This window comes from Primulina huaijiensis, chromosome 15 (assembly GCF_012295235.1).
Source record: "Primulina huaijiensis isolate GDHJ02 chromosome 15, ASM1229523v2, whole genome shotgun sequence".
In the NCBI taxonomy this organism is placed as follows: domain Eukaryota; kingdom Viridiplantae; phylum Streptophyta; class Magnoliopsida; order Lamiales; family Gesneriaceae; genus Primulina; species Primulina huaijiensis.
In genome coordinates, this window is record NC_133320.1 from 21,872,953 (window position 1) to 21,892,746 (window position 19,794).

General features: G+C 31.6%; 3 protein-coding genes and 1 long non-coding RNA gene across 6 annotated transcripts; 1 reads left to right on the plus strand and 3 right to left on the minus strand.

Annotated features, from left to right (window-relative positions):
- Nucleotides 1-595: 595 nt before the first annotated feature.
- Nucleotides 596-4,351, plus strand: LOC140960465 (uncharacterized protein At4g28440-like). Of its 2 annotated transcripts, XM_073418748.1 has the most exons (3): nucleotides 596-723; nucleotides 793-1,074; nucleotides 3,911-4,351. In XM_073418748.1, exons 2-3 carry the CDS (start codon nucleotides 798-800, stop codon nucleotides 4,108-4,110), a joined length of 477 nt encoding a protein of 158 aa, XP_073274849.1. In that variant the 5' UTR covers nucleotides 596-723; nucleotides 793-797; the 3' UTR covers nucleotides 4,111-4,351. The 2 variants fall into 2 exon arrangements, with proteins under 2 accessions (XP_073274849.1, XP_073274848.1); XM_073418747.1 differs by having other exon boundaries at nucleotides 649-1,074.
- Nucleotides 4,352-4,874: 523 nt separating this feature from the next.
- LOC140959824 (uncharacterized) lies at nucleotides 4,875-7,250 on the minus strand. Of its 2 annotated transcripts, XM_073417846.1 has the most exons (4): nucleotides 7,002-7,250; nucleotides 6,785-6,909; nucleotides 5,338-5,377; nucleotides 4,875-5,155 (listed from the first exon to the last, which is right to left on the minus strand). In XM_073417846.1, the coding sequence occupies exons 1-3, from the start codon at nucleotides 7,151-7,153 to the stop codon at nucleotides 5,370-5,372; spliced, it is 285 nt and encodes a 94-aa protein (XP_073273947.1). In that variant the 5' UTR covers nucleotides 7,154-7,250; the 3' UTR covers nucleotides 4,875-5,155; nucleotides 5,338-5,369. The 2 variants fall into 2 exon arrangements, with proteins under 2 accessions (XP_073273947.1, XP_073273945.1); XM_073417844.1 differs by lacking the exon at nucleotides 5,338-5,377.
- LOC140959825 (uncharacterized) lies at nucleotides 5,385-6,778 on the minus strand. Its single transcript, XR_012172065.1, has 3 exons — nucleotides 6,573-6,778; nucleotides 6,403-6,474; nucleotides 5,385-6,333 (listed from the first exon to the last, which is right to left on the minus strand). It is a non-coding gene; the product is annotated as an uncharacterized lncRNA (long non-coding RNA).
- Nucleotides 7,251-10,367: 3,117 nt separating the features above from the next.
- On the minus strand, nucleotides 10,368-11,424 carry LOC140959741 (uncharacterized). The gene has a single exon (XM_073417737.1). The coding sequence runs from the start codon at nucleotides 11,388-11,390 to the stop codon at nucleotides 10,572-10,574; it is 819 nt and encodes a 272-aa protein (XP_073273838.1). The 5' UTR covers nucleotides 11,391-11,424; the 3' UTR covers nucleotides 10,368-10,571.
- Between the last annotated feature and the right edge of the window lie 8,370 nt (nucleotides 11,425-19,794).

Consider the following 19,794-nt stretch of genomic DNA (forward strand, 5'->3'; position numbering starts at 1 on the left):
CGGTTGCGATAAAACCGTCTCAACGTTAACCGTCGTTAATTTAATTAGTAGTGTAATTTAACAAACAAGATTCATCACAAATTATATTTGGATTAAGAACTTTAAAAAGAAGAAGAATAATCCTTCTCTTTATTTAAGGTGATGAATTTTCATTTTTTATTTCGTAAGTATAATTTTTATTTTCCATTTTGCCCATTTATTAATGTGTACTTGTTTTCATTTTCGGTCAGGTTTTTTTTTTTATCGACAGACATGATTAACTCGAGTAAAAAAAAACCAAAAACTAAAACAACATACAAGTTAAATGACTAAAAATACAAATTAATTGTAAAATGATCAAAAAAATGAAAAACAAACGCAAGTATGCTAAGAGTTTGAGCCACCGATTTTGCTTTTCAATACTCAAATCTTGAACTTAATTTTCAAATTGTTCAAAAATTATGTTTATGTTTAAATTGGCTAGTATTTTAAAGTTTTAGCTGCGATCATATATGGATCGATTAGATTTTTACTATATATTATATATACGATTAAATATATATATATATATAGTTTTGATATAATAATCTTTCCTAATTATTGGAAGATAAGTGACGTTTATCTTTCATATAATTATTGGATATTCTTGAAGATGTGTATGTTTATCATATCGGGTAAATAAGGAGCATCCAGTGTAGGCGAACATTGGAATTTTGATGGCATTAACAGCAAATTAGGGCTGAGGTTTGTCGCCATTTGTACAATTTCGAATCAAATAGTTAATTTCCCTTTCCTCATTTCTGCTCATCTCAGATCTCATGGCCCCTCCGAAAGCAACGAAGCAACAAGGTGGTGCCGCGCCCTCAGCGCAGAAGCCTCAGCTGCGACAGCCTGTGTTTGTCAAAATCGATTCTCTGAAACCTGAGACATGTGGGCACACCATAGTTGTTAAAGTGATAAACTCAAATACCGTTGTCAATAGGGCGTCACGCAATTCGGCTCTCCCTGGAGGCCGATACCAGAGTCTCAAAATCGCGGAATGCCTCGTCGGCGATGAAACCGGCGCTATACTCTACACTGCTCGTGATAATCAAGGTCTGCCCTCCTTGATTCTATCATGCACACGCACGTATATTCTTATTCCATTAACGCAATCGAGCACTAAATGCGCCTGCTGGTAGTCAGGAAATATGTTTCTGATAATACATCGTGTCCATTGTTTCGTGTGTTTACGTTGGATGCTATGACCCTTTCAAGTCTGATGTTGAAGTCTTAAGCTTGAAGGTTGTTTGGATTCATCGGTGGCTTTTGAGACGTAGAGGTGTTTCCCTTACTAAAAAAAAAAGAAGAAGAAAGGGTGTTTCTCAATTCTTGGCCTGTATAGATTTGGAATATTATACACAACAGTGCAATTGCCATGGTGTGTTGTGCTGGTTTGTTATTTATGATTCGTTATGGTGTCTAGACACAAATGCAATGGCTGGTGCACCCATTGAAACAAAAAAATTATTCAGTGGGATTGACAATTGACATAAGGTCTTTCAAATATTGTTGATTGATGCTAAAGGTGTTTGTCGATTATTTCAGAGTGGTGAGAATATTTGTCAAATTAACAGCAGTTGGGAACCTGTTTGCTTAAAAGGCTCGTATACATAAAATGAAATTTGGTCTGGGAAAATGCCAGTACAGGAAGGGAGACATCCCGAATATTTCGTACCGGAAGAATAATTTGTGTTCAATTGTTATTCTTTATAGAATTTCTATTTGTTGCTGGGAACTTGTAACTCGAGCATATATCTGCTTTACTTGATGGTTTTCAACTTTTATGTTAGCATTTTGAGTGAATGTCGCTTTTGAGGTAAATCAGTGAGCATGCTGCAGTTTAAAAAAATTTTCATGCCATTTAAAATTTTTATTCATTAAAAGTTTTTTGGAAGTTGTATTCGATGTTACTTTGTTTCAGTTTCACTATAATTTTACGATGATGGTAGAGAATTTTTACGGATACAACAATAAATTTATATTATAATAATTGATGTGTAGTGACTTGACCTCTTACATCTTTGTCAGTATATTCCAGATAACTTTTACTATTTTTATCTCAGAGATACTTAACAGTACTTCGTCTACTATAACCAAGTGTAAAATGACAACAATATTATCATTCATCTCATTCCCACTTCCACCGTCCGTCAGTTCCACATGTCTATCTCCAATAGCGGCCAAGCAATTCTCTTTTCTTAAAACTGCTTGTATCTTTATTTTTCACGACATAAAATTGTTTTCATTGAACTTTGCTATCTCGTACTTGCCGCCATCATGTTTACAATAATTTAGTAAACTGAACAAAATAATTCCGCCTTAATAAAAAAAATCTCAAAAAATCTTTTCTGACGTGAAAGATCAGTCTATGCTACAACCACAGAGCATACTCAGAATTTTAAGAAATTTTAAACCAAATCTTTTATAATACTTGTTGGTCCTACGGACGACAACTTGAGATAATAAATATGAAAATAAAGAATAAATTATACACGGACATTTACGTGAAAAACCTCTAAAAATTATTAAGGTAAAGCCCACGAGTAAGATGAAAAGAATTTTACTATAATATTTTATGGTGTACAACCACTCAATGTTTTTCCAAAGAGAACATATTATCTCTTAATACAGGAGAATAAACACCTCACAAATATTATAGAACTAAACCTCGATAAAATGATGATTTCTGAATGAAGGGATAGAGCTTTATATATAGAGCTCTTCGTCAGTATGAAAACACGTCTTCCCATCTGAATGCATCCGTTGTCAAATTTGATACATATCGAATAATTTAGTTCAATAATGATGGCATCCAACCAATGCGTTTAATGCATTTCTTATGTTGCCACCATTTCTTTGCCGACAAAATTTACACCTTCTAACTGACAACACATGAAATGCATTAAATGCATTGGTTGAATGTCATCATTATTGAGCTAAATTATTCAGCGTGTATCAAATTTGAGTGAATGCATCCGTTGTCAAATTTGATATACACCAAATAATTTAGCTCAATAATGATGACATCCAACCAATGCATTTCTTGTGTTGCCATCATTTCTTTGCTCGTGTTTTTACCCTAATAATTTTTAGGGGTTTTCCACGTAAATCTCGATGTCTAATTTATTTTTTATTTTCATATTTATTATCTCAAGTTGCCGCACGTGGGATCAACAAATTTTGTCAGATTCTGATGTTACGATAATATACCAAACTAATTTATCCACTTAAGTGTTATTTGTGTTGTGTGATCGATGCTATTCCTTTTTGCTTAGAAGTAGCATTGTGCATAGTGATTGTCTCCAAAATTGTGCTGTAGTAGCACAGCACCAGATCTAATGCCTTGCAAACCATAGTTCCATCCATCTCTTCTCATCTGGAAAGTGGTGAGCAGAGATAGTTCTTCGGTATTTATGGTGAGAAGAGTAATCTTTTTTGGATGTTTAGGTGTACGCGTATGGACGCAGTATCTTTTTTATGACATTTGTGTTTTAATGAAGCTTTCCTGATTGGTTGGCCGCTTGGTTTTATCTGTCTCTAGTAGTAGATTAAGATTTACGACTTTGATGTTTTCTCCTTCTATATTTAATTTTGTTGTTTTCTTCATGATTTTGGAAGAGTTTTCTTTCATATCCGTTTTGTTTAACCTTTGTGGTGATCTAAATAAATTGTCAGATTTTGTGACTCTAGTTGAAGATTCGCAATTGTTGATTTTTGTCACTTCTTTTTTCTTATATCGTTGTGCTTTGTGTTGATCAATTCAGAATGCGAATGCTTTTAGTTCTTGATGCCATGGTGTTTTTTAAAAGCATTTCCAGTTTAAGGATATAAACTTCTTTGCGAATATGTATCCATTTTTTTTCAATGAAAAGTAGCAATTTTCTCGCAGTCGAGTTGATGCAGCCAGGTAATACTGTGATACTACGGAATGCAAAGGTTGACATGTTCAAGGGGTCCATGAGGCTAGCTGTTGATAAATGGGGTCTTATTGAAGTCACGGAGCCTGCAAAATTTGTGGTCAAAGAGGACAACAATCTTTCCTTGGTTGAGTACGAATTGGTTAATGCTGTCGAAGAATCTGGAAAGTGACTCCACGTGGATGCTATTGGAGTTTAATTTATCATGATTAATTGGGCTTTTGGTATACATGTTCATCTTTGTTTCTTTTCCGTGCAAGGGTAATTAACATATATAATATAACTTTGGCTTCACATTGGGCGTGTCCGGAAGATTGTCTTGTAGTATCTATCTCCTTGTATAACTTACGGATTGTAGCGTTTTACAAATGTGGAACAGCAGATTGTTAAAATTTTTGCTGCCTCTTTGTGCATCTTCTCGATTGTTGTTTGCTCTCTGTGGTTTTGGATACATTCTAATACGGTTTAGTGAGAAATTAGCTCTAAATCTGAAAATAAAATAAAACTAATGCAGGTGTTTAATAATATAATAATGGTAATTAATGATGTTTTATTTAAGAAATCAAAGAATGTGAACATGCGTCGAGCAATTGTGACATCGTTTAAATTTGAGACATGTGATCTCAAGCTCTTACTGGATTTGTGCACAACAAGAACCCATTTGTAATAATTTCAAGTTGACTCGAATATTCGAGTTTGCGTAATAATTTCTTAAAAAATTATTGGAAATACCATTCTCTCTTAAATTTATCATAAAGCAAATATTTACCAATTAATAGTTCTACAAAACTCGAGGGTATTTTCATCTGTTGAACTCATACTCAAGTTTAAATATTTATTTATACTTAAGTTTAAATATTTATTTATACTTTCAAGCTCGAGTCTGGTTCGTGTTCTCCCCTACATGAGAAGCCAACGGAAAACCTTAATGTCGAATTTTGCAACACAAAGTGAACGTCACAATGTAAAGGGCGTGTTTCTTCCAACTGAAAGTTAAAAGTGGCATACAACAACGGGAATAATCAGAAAACTTGCATTCGATCACAAGCAGGTGTCTTAATTTTATCAAAGGTGATATAGTCGCCAAACTTGTGGGTGACACTTGGTTCAATTGATTGATAGTTATCATAGATTCGCTCGTTTCCAACATTTCTTGCAACATTGACGATATCCATGGATCTCCAACACCCGTCTCACCACATTCTAACATCATCCATCTACAATGCAGGAAAACAGAGTGTTTTACGAAGAGAATAGCAAATGTAGCCATACACAGCTAAAAGGAGAGCAAGAAGCAAAGAGAACAAGGCCGTGATCCCCCAAACTTTACCAGCTTAGTCTTACAAATTGAAAATACAAATTTCAACTTTAAAAAAAAAACTGGCAGAAAGTTGAAAACCTTCAGGTCCAATGTCAGCCAATGAGCGGTAATCACAACCCTAAACAGAAAAATAGCACAAATAAAAGGTCACAGGGTAAACTACTGCTGCAAATTACAGAAGGTCCCAAGGAACAGAAGTTGAGACAGTAATGCACAAGTTACAAATATCAAGAGTCCCATTTTATTTGGGAATAATCAACTTGCTCTTTAGATCACGTTTGATCATCCAACAAAAAACGAAGGAAAAATAACTCCAGATTTTCTGTGCTGAGCTCATTCTGACTCTAAAATCAGGCATTCTCCTAGTGTGCTCAGATAAATAAAACTCCCGTTTTGACCATACATCATATTTGCAATCTGATGAATACCAGACATTAGCATGGTCTACAAATTACTGAGTCGGCAATAAATGCAGCTGACAGATTAATTTCATCTTCACGAACAAACAGAAGTTTCAAGCTATAGAGTCCTCGTGTCATCCAGTTACCATATGGTAAATTTGTCAATTCAATTCGTCATCAATCTCTAAAGCTGCTCCATAATAAATTAGCGATTATATTGGATTCGCCAAACATTTTTTCCATAAGGTATTTGGATCATTCAATAAGATTCCAAAGAGTATACTGAAAACTTCCCAAAGAGATGAGAGAAAAAAGGAATGTGATGACAGACTTTTTGCGAACATGAAGTCTATCATACAAAGTAAAGATTGTGTTTCCGGAAACACTAAGAGTCCATAACCTAGGAGGCATAATTATATATTTCCTACACCCACCGTCTAATTTGAGAATCTTTGATGATGGCTGGAATTTCTTAGTCAGTTCAACTGAATTTTTTGGGCTGGCCATTAGCACAATGTATTGTCGCTCCATCTGAATCAAAAGATCTGGAAGGCTAAGGCTATCCGGCTATGTACAGACCTTTAAGTGGTAAAGAGACTCTTGCATTCAGCAAGGACAATTTCATTGTAGGAAGCTCATTTATTGGCAAATATATCTTTGGAGGCATCACTACCTAATATAGCAAAGATTTCACACAACATAGTCTATCATTCGAACAGAACAATAAATGAGATCAGTTCACCTCTTTCTTGTGACCTCATATCCAACCCTCTCTTTCCTATAATAAAAAAAACTTCCAATATATTGAGTAATGCTGTATATCAAAAAAGAACATGCAAAAGGTCTCAAAAATATAGTTCGATAACGTATCATCCCAAGAAAGAAAGACAAGAAATTCGTGGTTATGTGGACTCACTGTGAAAAATTAATCCAACAAACACTATTTTTAGGTCATGTCCATCGAGTAGAATGTACAGTTTTAACTTCCACAGCTGTTACAAATGCCAATTTCCCTCGGAATCGCCATGTAACCATATAATAGCATCAAGTTAATTGATTGCTAAGGAAAAAATATCGAAACACCGAAACCAAATTAATGTGCACACCGGAAAGAAGAAATTTACCTTCGAGAGTCCAAGCTTGTCCATGAGGAGCAACAGAAAGCATGGATTTAAGCAGTGCAGAGGCTGTTGCAGTGTGGTACGGTAACATTGACACCAAGCTAACGCCACTCAACTCCACAGGGGTCCTAGCTCAAATATTGAATAATTGTGATCGTAACCACGAATTAGGTCTATCACACGTTCAATTGCAATAGTAGATAAAGCACGCATCTAAAACCTGAAAATGCGAGCAGTTAGAGGTGTTCGAGATGATATTCCGAATGGCGAGGTAGTAGCCTTGGTTTTTACTCCGGATGAGATTCTAATGACGGGACTTCGAGAGGATGCGGTGGCCAATCGCATGACAGAGCAGGCGGCGACGGTGGCCATGGCGGTGACAGTGTGGCAGTCGGAGATGATGCTCAGAAGTCAGAAACGATCAGTAGGGCTTTGCTGGGTTTTAGTTTGCTCAAAGTATAAGTCCAAATTTTCCGGGTTTTTTTTTAAATAATATAATTTTAAAAACTATATATTAAAATATTGCAAATGTGGTAGGTGTGTAAAAATATAACAATCCGCAAAATAAAACTCCGGATTCAAAATTTTTTTTTTAAAAAAAAATACATTAATGAAGTCAGGGGGAATCCGTGACAGAATGCTCCTTCCCACTTATATAAATTGCACTGATCGCTTACCATTCGAACACCACCGGTCTTTGGAATTTTTTAGCACAAGTCTTCAGCATTTCTTCTGATTCGTTAGTTTTTTTTTTCGTTTCGTTTTTTCCGCGACATTTTTTGTTAGTTAAATTTCTTCTCGGTCGGACGTTTTGTTCATAAGTTTTCTGATATCGAAAATTGTCAAATATTAGTTTATTTTATTATTATTGAATTAATGTTGTTTTATAATGTATTTTTTATAAGAATGTTTAACATTGACAGATTATTATATTGTTCGTTGATTTGATCATTTATTTCATACGAGAGAATCTTAAGAGGTAACGTTATTGATTTTTGTTAATTATATTTATTATTGTTCGTTAATTTATTGAACTAAATTTGATTGACTGAATTTTATTATTGACACAATTAATATTATGAAAATTAGCTTAATGTAATAATAACAACATATTTTGTACTAAAAAAATACATCGAGCATCCTTCATCACTCATTCATCCTTAACATAAGTTTTTATTAAAAATTACATTAGTAATAATAATGACAGTAATTTAAATATTTTTATTTATAGTTATTAAATTTAGATAATAATGATAATAATAGTATTAATTGTGTACTAATTTTTGCATCCACGCTTAAACAAATTTAGAATTCAACGGAGAATATTATTGTATTATGATATTAATGATTTCACTAATCATTTTTATTTAGATTAATAATGGTCTTAAATCATAGTAGTATTAAATAATAATAATAGTAACAATAAGAATTATAATTATTTTAATTACAATAATTAGAATATTTGTAGTATTAGTAGAATTAAAATATTTATAGTTATTCTTATTACTATTGTTATTATTATAATTATTTTTTACTATTATAAGTAAAGACAATATAATTATTTACAGTAATTAGTTTATTTACGTATTATAAATTATTATTTATTTTTAAAAGAATTTTATCACATTTATCAATTCATCATCAGTATATATGGTTTATTATTTACAGCCGAAAATTGCAAATAAATTTCGTTTAATATAAAATATGCAGTTACATTTTGTTGATAAAAAATATAATGTTTGTTATATAATGATTTTTTGTTTGCAAGATGGCTGAAAATACGGATAATATGTTGTATTTGAGGAGTAGACACATGCCAAATAATATCAACGCTGAAAACATAGATGCACTAATTCTTCCACGCCGGTCTGACAAATGTCTTTGGAGATTGTATAATGCTTGGATTCACCTCTGTGTCCGCCTATGTCTAGAACATATGGGTTTCTATGATGTTATTCAGTGTGGTCCTATTAAAAATTCTGATAATCATTATTTGCTTACAGCCATCGTTGAGAGATGGCTGTCTGGAATTTGTAATTGAATTATGATAATCATTTGCTTATAGCCATTATTGAAATTACCTTTTCAAATGTGGTTGTACGGAATTTGTAATTGAATCAGCGAACGATGTTTAATATTTGCAATAAATTACAAATATTATTCAAAAACAATTCAACATAATAAGAAAAAACAGAGATTCGACTGAGACTCGGTGCAATTCTCCCAAAATATGATACCCAGCACAACAAATCAAAATTCTGAATTACTGAGACTCGGCACAATTCTCTCAAATTCTGATATTCGACAGAATTCTCTCAAATCAAATTATGAATTCTGATACTGAGACGCTTGGCGCAATTTATAAGGGGAGGAGAGTCACGGATTCTAATAATTATAGCTAACAAAAAATGCCACGGAGTAAAGAAAAATATAAATGGTTGCACAGGAGGAATGCCGGATATTTGCGCTGAAGGATTGATGAAGGAATTCCGACTACTCGATGTAATTTATAGGTAGAAAGACGGGTCACGGATTCTTAGAATCTGTGACCTATGGTCACGGATTCAATGAATCCTTTATTTTTTTTTAAAAAAAAAATTGAATCCGGAGTTTTAATTAGTTTGCGGATTGTTATATTTTTACAATTCACCACATTTGTAATATTTTAATATATACTTTTTAAAATTATATTATTTAAAAAAAACCCCAAATTTTCCCATTAAGTTTGTCACAACTAATTAAATTAAAATGTCAAATTTATTTTAATTTATATTATATTATATTATTAAGTTTGACACTTTTGAAATAATTAATTTTTAATGTTATATTTTGTTTTAATTATATATTAATAAAATATTAAAATTTTATTACAAGTTACATGTAACTCGAAAGATAGAGTCTTTGTTTCTTAAATATCAAATTGTAGGTTCAATTTCTATCTAGGCCTTTTTTTCTATTTATTTTTTAATTCATATATCAAAATTGAAGTGTATATATACGTAGTTCATCACTATTTCTTATAATTACATTTTGATAATTATTTAAATATAAACCAAATGAATTATAAAAAATATTGTACATGCACACAATGCATGCGTCGGTGCAATATTAACAAATAAGTTTGTGGTAATTAAATAAACAACAAGTATCCATTGAGATGGATAGATCGGTTCATAACTAATGTGAAAAATAATATTTTTGATATAATAATTAATAATTTTTCATAAGTCGGATCAAATATGTCTCACAAAATTAACTCATAATTTAATCCTCAAAAGATGCAAGAGAATAGAGCATTCAAGTGTATACAATTTAGTTTTAATTATAAGTACTCATCATAATTTTTATTTCTACAACTATCATATTTACAATTGTTTCACATATTAATTTAAAGTCTTTTCGAGTCCACGGATTTAAAGTGTGATTTCTATAATAAAAATTTAAATAACTAGCTATTTACTATATCAAAAATATTTTTTTAAAAGGATGAAATGTTTTGTAATATTAATATATATACACACATACGAGTTTAGATTACAGAATAAATCAATGGATACATAATTGATTATAGACAGCTTATTCAACATATAATAATATTCTTCACATTATTACAAGAGCAACCCATTTTTCAAATCTTCACTGAACCAAGGAAACTTACGTTGAAAAAAAGAAGCGAAATAAACATAAACAAATCTGTAGTTACGATATACTGTCCTACCAATTAATCAAACATAGACGATGACTTGGTGAGTAAATTCTTAAATTTCACAGTTCTTTGTTCAGCCGGAATTCAAGGCATACCGCCTTCGTTTTGGAACTCATACTGGTTCTGATATGATTCTCCCATGGAGTTTTCACTGGCTCCATAATAACTCTTCTCATTGTAGTCACTGTTAGCTCCAGCCCTGTTCAAGACTTCATACGGGTGGTGGTTGCTGTACTTTTCGGTTTTGATATCGTAAAAATATTTCCCATTTTCCAGGGATCTTGTGTCACTCATTCCTTGTGGCTGGAATCCGCTTTCTTCGCCGCCGTTGTAGTAGTAGTTCTCATAGCTATTATGAGCGCCGTCGCGGCCCGATAACCTGGCGTCCCTCAGCCCTTGTGGTTCACTGTTGAATGTCCCTCCACCGTTGTATTGATAGTTGTTGTTATATCTATACTGTTCTGGTTCACTCATCTCTTCATCTTCCTGCCGGCTGTCGTAGCTTTTTTGGGCATCGTTGTAATAGTTTCGAAGGTTGTTGTAGGAATTGTCAGTGTAAGTGTTGCTGTTTCCTGTGTATTCTTCTGGTTCTGTGACATATGCCACGGGGTTGTAGTTTCTAGGGAGGTGCCTGTGGAGGTGATCTCCGTATTCAACGGCTCCGGTGGCGGAACGAGGGAGTTGCCCGGATTCATAGCCGTAGCTATTTTCATTTTCCGTTTGGAAGAAATTTGATTCTTGTTGTTGATTGTTATTCAGAGGTGGTTCTTGGTTGGGAACAGCGGTAGTGGTATCGGGGGAGACTTTGCTGAATAATTGGCTGTCTCTCGCCTGAGTTCGAGGGTAGGATAAGAGTGTAAAGAGGAGAAGAATGGAAAATTTCTCGGCCGGAGAGGAAGCCATTGGAGGATATATGACGTCTTATGCTAGGGCTGCAAACCCTTGTATGTTTTTATAGAGAGCATAGCAACATATTACGAAAATTCCAATTATCGGCATTTTCGAAAAAAACAAATAAATTAATAATTCAAAAATTTATGGCTTTTAAATGACAATTTAATTATGGCCCGTAGTCTTCCGTTTGATAATTATTATATATAATGTACACTACTCCAGCTCATGTAATTAAATGACCATTGCCTAAATTTACGTTTGATTTGTGCAGATGACCGACTATGATTAAAGGCGCTTGCTAAATCACATTTTATAAGACAATTATGGCAAATTTCAAAAACACAACAACTTATGTGAGACGGTCTCACGAGTCAACTTTGTGAAACATATATTTTGTTTAGATCACACATGACCAAATATTACTTTTATGCAATAAGTATTTCTTTTATTGTAAATCTGAACATGATTGGTTATAGACAGTTTATTCACCATATACATCTATGTGGTGGCGAAATATTTTTAAAACACCATCAATCATTCAAATATATAAATCTTATTTTACTTTACATTTCATTTTCTCTACTACCATTAAGTTAGACATTAACGCATGATCGTATATTTTTCATGCTGATCAACGATGATCGTGAGTGCGGCTAACTCTCCATGAGGTCATTGAGCTTCATCGTCGAGAAAGAAACATCCTGAGAATACCCGTTATTGTAGAATATTCATGCGGAGGATATCAGAGTTTACACGTGTGATATATGTTCCTTCTATTTCTCCAAGCAAATCTCTTCACATTGCAATATCTATTATGACGGCTTGGCTTTTCATAAGTGGGGAGAGAATAAAACGCCCATAACAGAGACATTTATTATCTGTTCTTGATTCAACACATTTCCACTGTATTTTAAAGATTAAAAAAATTACTTCGTTATCTAATTTTTCTACGAAAAACATGCATTGTGTTTGTCACGATCCGTTAAGTAAGCATAAGACAACAATATAAATACATTTTTTTCAGTATGGATGATAAAACAATATGAATACATTATAATGAATCAATAAATATTTTTACCTAATTTAAATTCGTGCAGATAACAAATAAAATACAATATAAACATACTAATAATAAAAATATTTTTTTACTATACTTCCAAAATATGTACCTGATTCAGCTTTTAATTAGAAATATTTTTATTACTAAGGGCAACAAGAATATCACTCCTAACACTAAATGATAAATCTGTATACATTATATAATTTTATTTATATTTTCACATAAATTAAAAAAATAATAGAAAAAAACAAATTTTATATACAAGCATTCTCTTTCATCATGTTTAATCTATTCAAAAATAGGGAGACGTTTTCCAATATTTAGTTAACATGAATATATTAGTAAAAACAATAAAAAAATGATATTAAATATAAAAAATTGACTATTATTTTAGACATAATTGGAACACAGAAAATAATAAAAGATTCAAATAATGCAATATTCCCATTTTTTAATTATTTTTTTGGTACGGTGCAAAAATTTATTTGATTTTTTTTAGTTGAAAAGTAGATGGATAAATTTAATTGTTCAACATTAATGATTATCGATATTATCAAGGAAAAATTAATAATATATAGCAGCAACTCAATAAAAGAAATCCAACGAACTTATTAAATTAGTATTTATTTGGTTGAGCAAACTCGATGAAAGCCCTTGCGTCTACGATGGATACTATATTTTAAAGCACGTAAAAATTGTAAATTATTTTATTTGTTGTTATCGCTGTCTTTCTTGTAATTTTAGTCATTTTTTACGCGAGGTTGTGTAAGTAAATACTTCAATGAAAAATGACTGAAGTTGCAAAAAATTCAAAATTGCAAAAAAATAAAATAAATAGATATATGACATAACGGATCAAAATCATAAATATCGTTTTATCAAAAGATATAATTTTTTAAAATTGCAACTCGAAATTTAAGTTATAGTTTATTGCAAGTTTTAATTTAAAATCGTGCAACAGCTACACTCCAACATAATCAATCATAAAACTAGGAATTAAAACCTAAGAGTCACTTTTGACCGCAAAGTTAGAGCACATAATTAATGATGACTCCCGACGGAAACAATCGGTTGTTCTCCAATCTCGGGACTTAAAGTTTTGAATTTAAACATGAAAAAGTATATTGAAAATTAAAGTTTAAAACTTAGTTTAAATAAAATAATTATAATAATAAATTAAAAGGAAACAAGAAAACACACTAAACTAATTAGATTAAAATTTTATTTTGATTTAATGATTAAGTATGAATTTAATTTTGTTTTGAATAAATTAAAGTTTGAATTCAAACGCTAGAATTTGTACTCATCTATATATTAAGAGATGTTTGATTTTTTTTCCTTTTATGTAAACATACTCTTGAAATTCTTTTATTTTCAAATAAATATTTACAAATACACATGTATTTATATATTATGAAATTTATATATTATATATCATTTATGTGTACATATAATAAATTATTATATATATGTATAATATTTTTATATAAATTATATATAGTGGCAAATCTCCCACTTGCAGAGACTGGGGAGTGAATTTCTTTCGAGACGATGGTTTTGATGCCGAAATCTGCAGATTCACGTAGCGATGTGGAGAAGGGTAACTTTCGAGACGATGGTTTTGATGCCGAGGCCGAGACATTGGGCAAGATTAGACATAAAAATATTGTGAAATTGTGGGGTTGTTGCAGCACAAAGGATTGCAAGCTTTTGGTTTACGAATACATGCCTAATGTTAGCCTAGGCGATTTACTTTGTAGCTCACAGCTAGATTGGCCAATGAGGTTTAAGATAGCCATTGATGTGGCGGAGGGGATATCATATTTGCATCATGATTGTGTTCCTCCGATTCTACATAGGGATGTGAAGTCAAATAATACGATGATAATTGTCTCATATCGGTTATATAAAATATCTGAGAGTTCCATATATAAATTTGGACAATCATCTCCTCTTGAACTAGTTTTTTGTGTTGAGTTAGGTCTAAGTTCCAATCTTAATATTGGATGTGAATAATATGGTGCTCGGGTTGCGGATTTTGGTGTTACTAAATAATGAAAAGGGTACCACATCCATGTCGGTTATCGCTGGGGTCGTGTGGTTTTATTGTACCAGCAGGATAGTAATTTGTTGAAGTGAATAAATATTATTGTTGGATCATCTCTTGGAGATTTTGAGAAACTAGTTTCTAACATGGCCCACTGCCGCACTAGAGCTAAAGGTCACATGTTCAAAATCTTATTTCATTAATCGGTCTTTGCAAAATCTCAGTTTTCTCCCATTTCCCACTTGCACGCAGAAGCTTTTTAAGATTTGACATTATTCCTGAGCAGCCTTTTGTGTATTCAAGTTTCTGGAAGAGTGATTGCTAACACTAAATAATAGTCTTTTCTACTTAATTTACTTATATATATCTGAAGGTATAAGCTTTGTTTTTATCCTCGGAATTATGTAAATTTCGATCATCGCACTATCGTTAGGCTTGGAGACTCTATACTTAATGAGCTTCCATTATGCAGAATATGCTTACACGCTTAGGGTGAATGAGAAGAGTGACATCTACAGTTTCGGTGTTGTTATTCTTGAATTGGTCACGGGAAAGCTCCCAATAGATCAATCATTTGGCGAAAAAGATGAGGTGAAATGGGTTTGTACCACATTGGTTCAAAAGGATGCGGATCAAGCACTCGATCTACCCAAAACTTGATTCTTGTTTTAAGGATGAAATACTCAAGAGTCTTGAAATTAAATCGGCCTCCTATGTACCAGCCCTCTTCCTATTAATCGGCCATCTATGAGACGTGTCGTCAAAATGTTACAAGAGATAATCGATATAAAAGCGCCAACACCTTATTATTATGAAGATGCCTCAGATCAAGGAAGTGTGGCCGGAAACGTACACGTTCACAAGTTTTTGCTTTGAACTTCAGCAAGAAAGGTAAGATCAGACTCGACACTTTTGGTTCATAGGCAGCTAATATATCGGCCTTTAACCATCCGACTTGAAGCTGGTTGCATGAATGAAGCTGAAACTAGGAGGTTAAAGTTTGAAAGATTAACCACAGAAGGGATTTTTTTTAAGTTGTAAATGATTCCAACACCAAAGTCCTTCCACCTTTATAACCTAAAAGTTGTTTTACTTCATTACTTTCAGTTGACAGTTAGGCAACTCCAACGCTACATTTAATAATTAGATATTTAATCCTAAAAATTTTAAAAAAATATAATTGTTGATTTTTAAAATATTTATTTATTTATGTTAATTATTAATATTTAAAAACTAATTTGATTTAATGATTTTAATTAATATAATTTAATACAAATACAAAAAATTACTATAACAATACAATTCATAACTAAAATGAAAAATATAATTGAAATACAAATGCAATTTGAAACACATAATTCAAATACAAATATAATAATCAAAAGAAAAATACATTTAGAAGATAAACTTAAATATTATTATTTAAATTTATTAATAATAAAACATTAGTCATAATTTAAATATATTAAATAAAATATAATAATTAATATATGTAAAGTAAATGGAATATTCCGAGAATATTCTTTTTGGTCTAAGATTTGAAGTAAATGGGTTGGAGATGAATGTTGTATTTGGTGCAGAAATCGCACTATTTTAGTGTAAAATTTGCACCAAAATAGATTTTGTGGTTGGAGATGACCTTATGCTTCCCTTCTTTCATTTAAATGTGTTGTTTTAGTTTGTTGTTCCAATGTTGAATTAATGGTGTTAATGATATGATTGTGGAGACTTCAGCTATTTTTGAAAATATGTAGAAACTCCTGTAAATTGGGTATATTGTGTGTGATTTTCTTTGTTCTAACTTCGCCTTTTACTTTTTGATAAAATAATTTTTATTCCGGTTTGATCTATACAACGTCGGAGGAGATCATTGATGGATGTAAGGGTTTGACATGTACTTCATCAGGACATCGAATGCTATATGTTATCCGGGGAGATCTTTTATTTGAGATTTGTGCCAAACCCACTTAAACCCCACATTTCAGCTAGAATGGCTTTAGCGATTTCAGTCAGATAGGAAAATTCTCTCAGCCTGTATAAGAGTTAGGATTGTGTATCGGAACGGTAACGATATGAAATTTCAAATTTTCGTTATATACCGAAATACCGAAATAATATATATAAATTAAAAAATATATAATATTTTTAAATAATAAAGTTATATTTTTTTAAAAAATATAAAATAATTTTTTGGTATAAAAATATATATATCGATACCGTATCAAAATAAAGAATTTAACTTCTGTTTGGACTCATCATGTTGGAATAGTCTAAATCAAAGTTTAATGAAGCGACTCGACTCATAGTTGAGAATTTAAACTGTTGAGAAGTCTTATATCTGTAGTTTAACCTTACAGCTAGCTAGAAGACTGTATGCTGAACCTCGACTTATTGAAAAGCTGACAGGCTTCAGAAATCACAGGACTTTAGACATTGTTGCAAAGATAACGGATGAAGAAGTCGCACATGTTGCGGTTGAAGTTTATTGATGTACATTGATGTTTTGAATCTCCAGACACATGTTGTGGTTGGTGTTTATTGTCTTAATTAATTTGTTTTGTATATATCTTTTCAGGTCTCTTTGACTATCTCGAGGGATTTGTTTAGTATTGTGTAATCACTGGCTATGGAATTACAAGAGAATGAATTTTTATATATATATTTTCGGTATGACGGTATTTTACCGATACCGTACCGATTTTCGGTATACCGAAAAGTCAATACGGTAACGATATCATTTTTCTCATATTGATATTTTCGGTACGCTATACGGTATTCGAAATTTCGATACGACTTACCGTACCGACCACCTCTAATCACATTGGCTAAAGAACAAACTCAAATTTTTTTCGGACATCCTTAAAAATATAATATCCATCGAGTAACTTGCGATGCGATTGCGATCCTCTTGCGAGCTACATACTATGTTGTACATTATTGTTGGGTACAAGATTTATATAGTGATACAAGGGATGACAAGACGAGAGCTATTTGCAAGTGGTTGCGAAGGTAGACCATTTTCAAGAAAGTCATTTTAAATGCAAAATCAAAATTACACATTGAGTTACAAAGTGTATTTAAAATGAAAAAATTATCTTAAATATATTTTTTTTTTCAAATATATTTTATAATTCAATTTATTATCCTCGTTACACATATAGTATTTTCTTTTCCAAGAATTTTGATATTATTTATATCGTGTTATTAACACAACCATGAAGATGTCTATTATTTAAAAAACCAAAGTCCCAAGAATGAAACTCGTAAAGTCAATATTACGGATGGGAAACTAATAAATTTTCTTTACAAAAAATTTCTTGCTGTTCCAACTTACAAATTTTTTTTTTTGGTCAAACGGTTTATGAACTTTTGGGTAAGCTGTAATAATGGGTTTTACTCAATTCCAAGAAAAGAAGACATCATCTAAAATTTTCAAATGTTATACTATATACTCAATTAAATTTATGTCGAGAACAATCTTCTTTGTAACTAGATCATGGCATGTATATTGGTCATCGAATGATTGAAAAGGAAAAAAAATCCAGAATTATTTGTGAAAATGTGCCTGATTTTTCCATTACATTGTGTGACCTTTGCCAAGAAATTGTTGGATGTTTGTAATAATGGATGGCTTTCAGAATTGACATTTGCCTGACGTACGTAAAACGACAAGTCACTCCCGAAAATATCGTGCTCGCCATGTTGAAAGTTCCAAGAAAAATAGAGAGCGGTACTTTTGTTTAAGAGTAGATATTATTCCTTAGATGGATGGATTCGTTTCACTTATCTATTCAATATTGATTATATTTTTATATAAAAATCTCATTTTGCATTTTCATTTTCATTTGATTCAAATATGAAATTCGAATTAGATATTAAGTATTATTTTATCTATTATTTCACTATTTTACATATATCATTATATAGATTAATTTTCTTTAAATACGTCTGACATTCATGTTAAACGTAATGAAATCCATCATCAATATCGTTAAAATCACATAATTTGATTTTATTAAATTTTAATTTCACCTGAATTTTTATTTATCCAAACGAGTAAGGATGATAATTTTCTCTGAACTCGTTGAGAATCTGATATTTGATCTGAATGGATGAGGGTGTGAAAGATTTTTCGTACCTTATAAAATAATCGGGTATGAAGAATTTCGAGTTTGGAGATTACAACTTTCTCAGCGCGTTCGAGACCATGTGAGGAAAAATGGAGCGAGTTTGAGGATTTTTCAAATCCTCGAAAACAAAATCGGGGATAGATATAAGAATCTTTTCCACATCTTTGTACATGTTCCGAAACTCTGAATAATAATATCATTAGTACTAATAAAAATAATGATTTTTCCTTAATAGTTAATAAAAAAGCTCAAATTCATAATATTCAAATCATGTTTATGATCTAGCTCGTTAATTCATGATAATTACGTTGTTTTAATTTTTTTTGTTTGTTAAAACCATGAATTACAAAAGTTTGTATTATTTGGGTAATATTTTAGATATAATCGGATTATTGTATCAATATTTGTTAAGTGAATTGGAAGACTTTTTTGGTTAATTTAACTGATATTTGAAGCGATTATGGGATAATGATCTAATTCAAGTCAGGTCAGAGATGATAATAAAAAATCCAGCCCACCTTGTTACTATTTCTAAATTATTTGAAGCGGAGATGCAGACTGAGATAAATATTTAATGTCCGCAAAATAGATATGAGAATTTTGAGGCCTGTTAGATAGAATCAGGTATGGGAACCCGATGATGAATTGATCTCGTCGGAGATTAAATGAGAAATATCCGATAAAAAAAAAAAAAGGAGAATGAGGCGGGGATGGGGAAGATGTCTCCGTCCCTGTCCTATTGCCAACCCTAAAGATGAATGCGGGTCTGATAACCTCTTACATATACTAAAACCGTTACATATACTCGAACCGTATATATCATAATAAATAAATATTAATTTTAATAAATATTTTTTTAAATTATGATATTTAGATAAAATGAAAAAAAAAATTTAAAAGAGAATATCGGAGTGTAATAACACGGATGAAAGTTGAATATTCAATGGATACGTAAATGAGAATATTCAAATAACCGTAGGTGGTAATTATATTTCTTCTCTCTTCCTAAGACTCAACCCCGTCAGAGTTTTTGATCGAAAGAAGCTGCCTCGAAATCGATCTTTATTTAATTGATTCTATCATATCCAACTAAATGTGTGGATCCCACATGGTGAATCTCCCGATTTTTTCTCAGCCGCCATTTCTGATTAAAAAATTGGTGAAGAACAAGAAGAA